The 9,019-nt window shown below is 51.4% G+C and overlaps 1 protein-coding gene across 1 annotated transcript; it reads left to right on the top strand.

The window, feature by feature from the left end:
• Positions 1–8,247: 8,247 nt before the first annotated feature.
• LOC135325592 (olfactory receptor 14J1-like) lies at positions 8,248–8,733 on the top strand (the record flags this gene model as incomplete). Its single annotated transcript, XM_064503692.1, has 1 exon — positions 8,248–8,733. A coding segment is annotated over one exon (486 nt), but the record flags the coding sequence as incomplete, so codon positions are not given.
• Between the last annotated feature and the right edge of the window lie 286 nt (positions 8,734–9,019).

Consider the following 9,019-nt stretch of genomic DNA (forward strand, 5'->3'; position numbering starts at 1 on the left):
ACTGGCCTCAGCTGTAACACTTCACCAGGCTAAGGAAGCCCAGGTTCCCCAGCCTCCCCATGCACTTTAGGCCCCCAGCCCCATCTTGGCAGATCTCCTCTGGACCCTCTCCAGGTGCTCCCCATTCCTCCAGCACTGGGCAGCCCACACTGGGACACACTCTTCCGCATGTGGCCACACCAGTCCTGACTCAAGGAGGAGTAATAACTTCCCTTATCTGGGTGGCCACATTCTTCCTAATACAGTCCTGTATGCAGTTGGCCTGATTTTTCATGAGCCCACACCACTGGCTCCTATGGCATCCCTTGTAACGTCCAGGCCCTTCTCCTCAAGGTCACTCCTCTGCCGATCAGATCTCAGCCTGTCCTGATGCACATGTTGTTCTGCCGTGCAGTGCTGGACTGTCCACTACTCCTTACACAACGTCAGGAGGTTTCTGTTGGCCAAAGCTCCAAATCTCTCAAGGCCCCTCTGGACTGAAGCTCCTTTGTGTCAGCCGTTGATGTGTGTGTGCAGAAGGCTCATCCTGTCTTGCAGTGCCTCTGGCAGGATAACAGCATGAGGAAGTGCAGGACACTGCAGATACAGTAAAAGAGGAACTGCTTACAACGGTAGAAATCAGCATGGCAAGCATCTCAGAAAAGCTGAATGAAGGCACAAAGAAAGCAAAACCAGGGCCAATCGGAAAGGGAGACAGGGCTTGGCTGACTGCATGCAGGGGGATGGGGGTGGTAAAAGAGAAGAACTTGGAAGGTGGAAAAGAGGGAAAAATGTAATAAAAGGTGAAGCAAAAGAAAAAAAGAGAATCAGGCTATTTCTGGGTACCTGCCAAGCAGTCCTGATTTTGAACTACTTCGATCAGAGCAGGACAAGAAACATGCAGTTGATCTGATCATACTTTTGTGAGACCTACTTGCATGATCACAAGCAGTCACTCATAATTAAACTTTGAACTGAAAACCTTCCCGACCCAAGAGGCAACCTCACACCACTAGGAGGGCTTGGCTCTGGAGAGGCCATGTTTGGGACTAACTCACATGCAGCAAAGGAATTTAGACCTGCAAGAACTGCAGTAGCTATCACCAGAGATGATGGAATCACAGAACCATTCAGGTTGGAAGGGACCTTGGGAGGTTTCCTGTCCAGCCTCCTGCTCACATGGTGATCAACACTGAATTCACACCAAGTTTCTTGGGACTTTGTGCAACAGAGTCCTGAAAGCCTCCAAAAACAGAAAGTCCATAACCTCTCTGGACCCTTCTTCAAATGCTTCATTATCCCCGGTGAATTTTCTTCCTTCTATCCAATTTTGACTGCACTTGTGTCAGCTTATACTTGTTGCCTCTCATTGTGCTGCCAACTCTGCAAAAGCCTGGTTCTTTATTGATGATAACCTTAAGTTGGAAAGCTGCTATGAGTTCCTCCCAAAGCCTCTCCCTCTCCAGGCTGAAGAAGGCCTGTTCCCTCAGCCTCTCCTCACAGGGCAAGTGCTCCAGTGCCGAACACCTTGGAGGCCTGCCACTGAGCTCACCCCAAGTGATCAACAGTGTTCTTCTACAGAGGGCCCCCAATGGATGCAGTATCTCTAAGTGCTCTAACGAGTGTTGAGTAGAGGGCGATAATCACTTCCCTCGATCTCCTGGCTGTGTTCTCGTTCAGGCAGCCCAGGATGCTGTGGCCTCCCTTGCTGCCAAGGCATGCTGCTGGCTCATGCTTACCTTGCTGCCCACAAAGACGCCCATGTCCTTTTCTGTACAGTTGCCCAGCTGGGCACTGCTCAACCATATCACTGCAGGGTGTTGGTCTACACCAGGTGCAGGGCCTGGCACTGGTTTTGGTCTCGAATTTCACAAAGTTCCTGACAGTGCATTCCTCCTGCCAGCTGACGTCCCTCTGAATGGCAGCCCTTGGGCTTATGACTGTTTTCCTGATGAGGTACCATCTGTGAATGTGATGAGAGGTGTGTCCTCCAGGTCACTGATGAACTTGTTAGACAGGATAGGTCCCAGTATAGAGCCCTGCATCCTCCACTTGTCACTGGCTTCCTGGTAAATCACAACCCATTCATAAAAACCCTCTGAGCTTGATCATCCAACCAGCTTTTCACCCATCTGGTTGTCTACACAGCCTATCATAATGCCTTTTTTGTATACAAGAATATAGTGTGAGACAGTGTCAAACACCTTGCTAAAGTCATGACAAATGATATCCACTACTCTCCTCTCCTCCACAAGTACAGGTCCTTTATCATGAAGGCAATCAGGTTGGTCTGGAATGGTGGAACCTCAGTGAATCCATGCTGACTGTTCCCAGGCACATTCTTCTTCCTTCTGTGCCCAGAAGTGTGATGCGGGAGGATTCACTCCATGAAACACCCCTCACTCAAATGAGGCTGAATGGCCTGCAGCTTCTTGGGGTGTCCTTGTGGCCTTTCTGAAGATAGGCAAAAAATATTTGTTTTTCTGCTCATTGAGACCTCCCTTGATCTCCACAACCTTTCAAAGATGACAGAGACTGGCCTTGTGGCAATAGCAGACAGCCCTCTCGAAGTCCGCAGGTGCAGCCATCCGGTCCCATAGACTTGTGCGGGTGGAGTTCTTGCAAGTCATTTCTCACTGAACTCTCATCCACCGTTGGTTGATTTTTTTCCTCTGGAGTCCTGACTCTGGGCACAACAGCCCAGGAGACCTTGTTGGTGAAGACTGAAGCCAAGAAGGCACTGAGCTCCTCAGGCCTTCCTGCGTCTTCTGTTACTAGATTCCCTGCCCAGTCCAGCAGTGAGCCAGCATTTTCCTTTATATTCTTCTACTGTACCTGAACCTGTAGCAGCTCTTCTTCATGCTCTTGATGTTCCCTGCAATTGTCAATCCTAGGGGGACTTTGGCTTCCCTAACACTATCCCTGCTTCACTGGACAATATTTTTGAGTTGCTCCATTGCAGCCTCTCCCTCCTTCTCCTTCCTGCATGCTGCCTTCTTGCCCTGGAGCTGAGTTTTGAGTTCCCAATGCAGCCAAGCCGATCTCCCGAGATGGTTGTTAGTTTTACTGAGTATTGGAGTGGACCATCCTTGTGCATGGCAGGTGCTGCCCTTAAAGACCTGCTGGCTTTGCAGAGCTGCCTGTCCCTTCAGAGCTGCCTCCCCTGGGATCCCCCACTAGTCCCCTGAACAGGCCCAGGTCTGCTCCTCTGAAGTCCAGGGTCTGTGCTCTGCTACTGTCCTCCCTCACTCCCTTTAAAGTCAACATCCAGAATGCTACTTTTTCATGGTCACCGTAGGCAAGGCTGACACTGGCTATCCCATGCCTGATGAATTCTTCCCTGTTTGAAATTTCCAGATACAAAGAAGCATCACAAATCATGCATTTGTGCTAACAAGTTGTCTTTGATGCCCTCCAGAAGCCTCCTGGCCTGCTTGCACTCTGCTGTTTGCCCTTCCAGTGAATGTCTGGGAAGTTAAAGTCCTCCCCTTAAGAACCAGGGTCTGCGATCCACAGACTTTCTTAGCTCGCTTAACAGAGACTGCAGCCAAGCACTCACTGAAACCCTTGCCTTGATGTATGAAGAGCTCCACACATCCGAGCTGCCCCTTCACATAAAGGGCATCCCCCCTCCTCGTTGTCCCTGACAATCTCTCCTGAAGAGCTTGTACCCTCCAAGGAGAGCCCTTCAGTCATGTGAGTGATCCCACCACATCTCAGTTATTCCAATGATGTAGCAGTCCTGTGACAGCTTCTGCTCCTGGCTGCAGGCATTTCCATACATTTGCACTACAGAGCCTCAGCTGTGGCACAGAGAACAGACTGGTCATGATGAAATCAGTTAGCAAGAGCCAATGACATCATGTGTACGATGGCTCCACTTCAGAGCAGAGACCTGCTGGCATAGAGAGCAGGTGGCAATGTGATGGTGAAAGGAGGTTCCCACTAAGAGAGCAAACCCTGCAGTGCCCAAGGCCAGGGAGAAACAGAGCTGAGCTGTGCAGGAATGTCAGGAGAGGAGTTTGCTGCCTCAGCTGACTCTGCAGCACCATGGGGCCTGTGACAGAGGTGAACTGATCTCCTGGCAGCACAAAGTGCCACTGAAGTCCCTTGGCTTGAACAGCCTGTGATCCAGCCACTCTGAGGTCATCATTAGCCCATTCCCTGTTCATCCAGGTGTGAGATGAGGTTCAGGGGGAGGAAATCCAGAAGGGTTAGAGGCTGCAGAGTGGAGTGGAGAGCTTGGTATGATGTGCCTCCCATTTATGTAGCACACTTGGATGTAGATGGGACGGACTTGGCCTAAAGGCAGAGGTGGGATTCAGTTGTCCAGGCACAGGTAGGAAACCTGAGAGGCTCTGGGACAGTTGCCCTGTAGCAACTCCAAAAGGGCATGGTTTTCCTGTACATCCCATGTGGTATCTGCCAGACACATGTGGTTGCATTGGACACCTCAAGCATCTGACATGGCCCTGCAGGCCTATTTCTGTCATTGAAGCAAGTGTCTGCACTGAATTCTGTTAGTTTTTTGCACTGTAGAGGTCTGCCTGTGTCTCTGCTTCATAGCAAGTGGAGCTCTGGTAGTAGCAGAAGGCATCTAGTGTCATTTCAGATGGCCAAGGAAATTCCCCACCTGAGGCTCTAGAAGGATGCAGGTCTCTCAGTCACTCTATCAGACCAAGCAGACACTGGCATATGCCTTTGACCACCTCTGTCTCTTCAACTGTCACCAGGTGTTTGTGTGTGGGCAACTGACTCCCACCCTCCATCTCCAGTGATTCCAATGGCAGCTTAGACAAGGAGCTTGCTTGAAGACATCTCTGTTGTGCACAGCTTGGGTAATCCCACCTCCTCTGTGCTTGTGGAATTCATGGGAGTTAACTGAATCCCACTCCAGCCCAGGGACTTCTAACCTGGCATAAGATGCCTCAGTTGACTCATCTGAATCAACACCTGAACCATGGAGAAGTGAACTCCCTTCTTGTCCCTGTCTTGCCTGGTTAAAATATGGGAAGAGGACTTCCAGAGTGGGACATTTATACCTCTTTCAGATAACCATCCTCTGATGAGACTAATTGTAATGCTGGAATCAGTCTTCCTTCAGTGTTTAGAGAGGGACCATCAGTGATTATTTTAGTCTACTTCAATGAACATTTCCCAGGAGGAGGGAGCCCAAGGGACAGAGGAATTTGTGTCTTCAGCTGGGCCTCTGTTCCTGAGCAGGGCCAGGCTCCTGGGATGGAGGGAGCTCATGGCAACCACCTGGCAGCACTGCTGAGAGACAGCTGTGTGCAGGAGCAGCTCCTCTGCCAAGAGCAGCAGGGCTGCGGGCACTGCCTGCTGCTGCAGATGCAAGATGAGACAAGAGGGAGAGAGAAGTGGAAGGCAGCGTGGAGTGGGAGGACAGAGGAGAGCTCCTTGTGGGAGAAATCTTCACATCCCTTTACACGGTTAGTCTCTGGCTGTAGAGCAACGTTACTGTGGTTCCTGGAGGGGTCTTCTGAACCCAGCCCATTCCATGACTGACAGGCTTTTTAAGAATTGCTCTCCCAGTTCCTCTAGGGCATAAGAGGAGGAGATGCTTCAGAGCAGGGATTCTCTGCCACACCGTCACAGGGACAGGGCATGCTGTTACCTTCTTCCAGGGACCCTGCAGGGGTGTGAAACCAGGGTGTGCACACAGTCTGCCCTGTGCTGTAATTCAGAGCAGTGTCCCTATGACCCAGGGTGCTGTGAGCCCAGGCAGTGTCTCTGCCACCTGCGAGGGTCAGCACTCAGCCTGCCCGGGGAGCTCCCCACGGCACTGTAGGGAGAAGCTCTGGATGAGAGGATCGATCCCCAGCAGGGCAAGTTCATTCTCCATTTGAGAGGGTGCTGCGTGGGTCAAGGCTGCTTACAGCTCTGGCTCGTGCACAGGACATGCCCAAGGGGTCTGTTCAAGAGAAAGATCAAGGGAAGGGTTCCTTGAAAGAGAAGGAGCTTTCCTTTGGGTGTCTGTGATTTCAGCTCCCTAATTTTAGCAGGGAGAATGAAGGAAAGAGTTTTCTGTTTTGTCAAGGAACTGGGACTCCTGAACCTTCACTCTGAGAGATTAATAGTTTTGTGAGACATCTCAGCAAGCCACTTCATCCCCACCTTAGCCTAGAGACAGCATCAACATCACCTTTGTGGCCTCATAGGACTTTATGTGAGCTGCTCCTTAGGATGTGCATGCACAGAGATGCCCCTGGACAGTGCCCTGATCCGGGAGGTTACTGTAGGGCAGAACTGAGCACCCAGAGGGTGGGGTGGCATCTGTGAGCACTGATTGGGAAAGGATGTTGGGACAGACAAAGAGCTGCCATCAGGGACAGTGCCAGGCAGCAGAGATGGGCAGGGAATGAGAGGGAACTGCTAACAAAATTGTCCTGGCAGGATGGATTTGGGTAAGTCATGGTCAGTCCCTCCGATGCAGACCCCTCCCTCTGAGCAAGCTGCCCCTGTCTCCTCTCTCACCCAGCAGAGCCTCTGCCCTGACAGCCATGGGGTCCAGGGCATCAGCCGCCTCCTCTGCAGGCAGATCTCTGGCGGAGGAGAGGGGCATCTTTCCTGCTACGGGCCTGTTTATTGCTGCCCAACAAAGGGGCTGAGAGTGACTGCCCTGCAATGTCACTGTCTGCAAGGTGGCATGCCCAGGTGGGTGAAGTGAAGGCTTTCCCCAGTGCCCCTCTGTCTTTCTCTCTCCTTGCCTCCTTCGGCACCAGGATCATGATGTAGCTCCTTTTTTTCCCTCCTGTCCATGCTGCTCCTGTTCTTTCAGGCTCCCTGGGGTAGAGGCGGGGTTCAGCTGCAGTTCAGATACTGACACTGCAAGTTGGGCAACAGAGGAATCTGCATGGAAATGAGGTTTCCCCAGCCCCCTTCTAACCTTTGCGGTTCCAGGAAATGCAGTCTGTGGGGTTGGGAAATGAGCTGATCCTCCCTTAAGGAGAGACCATCTTCAGTCCTAACAGGCCTTTGACTGTTTCCCTGTGGTGTCCTGCCAGGCTGCGAGCTGCCCTCCAGAAAGGCACTGCTGTCTCACAGCATTGCTGTGACATCTGAGAGATCCATGAAGAAGGTGCAGAGATGCTGAAAGTATGGAGATGATGGTGGGAGCTGTATATGGGCATCTGAAAAGAGCCCTCTGTGTCCTTGGCTAGAAGGGGATTGCGGAGACCTCCCTCAGGTGCCCAGAGAAAGAGTGAGAAGGTTGGAGATCTGCTCTTTGAAACTGGACTCCTCTGCTCTCAGCAGGGGCTGGTTTCTTTTTAGGGTAACATCATCCTTCACTCAAAGAGGTGCAAGCGCAGGAGAGCTGGGAACAAAGCCAATAGACAGACAAGATGTCCTCACTCCGCAGTAGGTGACATTGAATCTGATCTTCTCAGGGCTCACAGTAGAAATGCTGAGAATTTCTGCCTTTAAGGAACACTCCCCAGGGGTGACAAGGACATCTCGAAGAAAATAAACGCTATTTAAAAAATCCTTAAAACTCTGTTCCTCAAACCTCATTCTTTAGAATTGGGAGTGAAGATGCTGAAAAGCCTTTCCACGTGATGGGTGGATTTCATCTGACAGAAATTGTGAATGTCAGAGCTAGTCACCCCCATTCCCCCGTTCCCACTACTGTACAGCAGGACTGACTCCTCTGGAGCCCAAGGGCAGAGGTCCCTGCTCCTTACAGCACACCCAGCCACGCAAACTGGAGCTCAAGCAAGGCAGCTGCACACAGATCCTCTCAGTAAAGGGAGGCAATGTGGGGGAGCTGTATGAGAACTGCAAAATTTGGGGCCTTTTTTGCTTGAAAAGTCTTTCCTGACTTGTCAATGTCTTTTCTTCTTTGGACAGTTCCCCATGCCTGGAGATAGCAAAATGTCCAACAGCAGCTCCCTCACCAAGTTCCTGCTCCTGGCATTCACAGGCACGTGGAACCTACAGCTCTTGCACTTCTCGCTCTTCCTGGGCATCTACCTGGCTGCCCTCCTGGGCAACGGCCTCATCATCATAGCCGTAGCCTGCAACCACCACCTCCACACCCCCATGTACTTCTTCCTCCTCAACCTCTCCCTCCTCGACCTCAGTTTCATCTCCACCACTGTCCCCAAATCTGTGGTAAATTCCCTGTGGGACACCAGGGCCATTTCCTACTCGGGATGTGCTGCCCAGGTCTTCCTGGTTGTGTTCTTGTTTGGAGGAGAGTTTTCTCTTCTCACAGTCATGGCCTATGACCGCTATGTTGCCATCTGCAGACCCCTGCACTACGGGACCCTCATGGGCAGCAGAGCCTGTGTCAGAATGGCAGCAGCTGCCTGGGGCAGTAGTGTTCTCCATGCTCTCCTGCACACTGGGAACACATTTTCAATACCACTCTGCCAAGGCAACACAGTGGACCAGTTCTTCTGTGAAATCCCCCAGATCCTCAAGCTCTCCTGCTCACACTCCTACCTCAGGGAAGCTGGGGCTCTTGTGGTTAGTGCCAGTTTAGCCTTTGGGTGTTTCATTTTCATTGTGCTGTCCTACGTGCAGATCTTCACAGCTGTGCTGAGGATCCCCTCTGAGCAGGGCCGGCACAAAGCCTTTTCCATGTGCCTCCCGCACCTGGCCGTGGTCTCCCTGTTCATCAGCACTGGCATGTTTGCCTACCTGAAGCCCCCCTCCGTCTCCTCCCCAGCTCTGGATCTGGTTCTGGCCATTCTGTACTCGGTGGTGCCTCCAGCAGCGAACCCCTTCATCTACAGCATGAGGAACAAGGAGCTCAAGGATGCCCTGAGGAAAGTGATTTCATGGACATTTTTCAGCAGTGGTAACATTGCCATTGCTCTCCACAAATGACTCCCACTGTAACCCTTACCACGACAGAGCATTGTTTGTTCACTTTAGTTTTATTAGTAGTATTGTTAGTAGTAGTAGTAGTATTTGTAATCATGTTGCTGCGGAAATGCTTGGATGCATTCCACCTTTGCTGAGACTGCTCTGTCTCACCTGGTGCCCATATAAAATTGTGTCTAACACTGGTCAG

The sequence above is a fragment of the Dromaius novaehollandiae genome, unplaced genomic scaffold (genome assembly GCF_036370855.1).
Source record: "Dromaius novaehollandiae isolate bDroNov1 unplaced genomic scaffold, bDroNov1.hap1 HAP1_SCAFFOLD_31, whole genome shotgun sequence".
Classification (NCBI taxonomy): Eukaryota; Metazoa; Chordata; class Aves; order Casuariiformes; family Dromaiidae; genus Dromaius; species Dromaius novaehollandiae.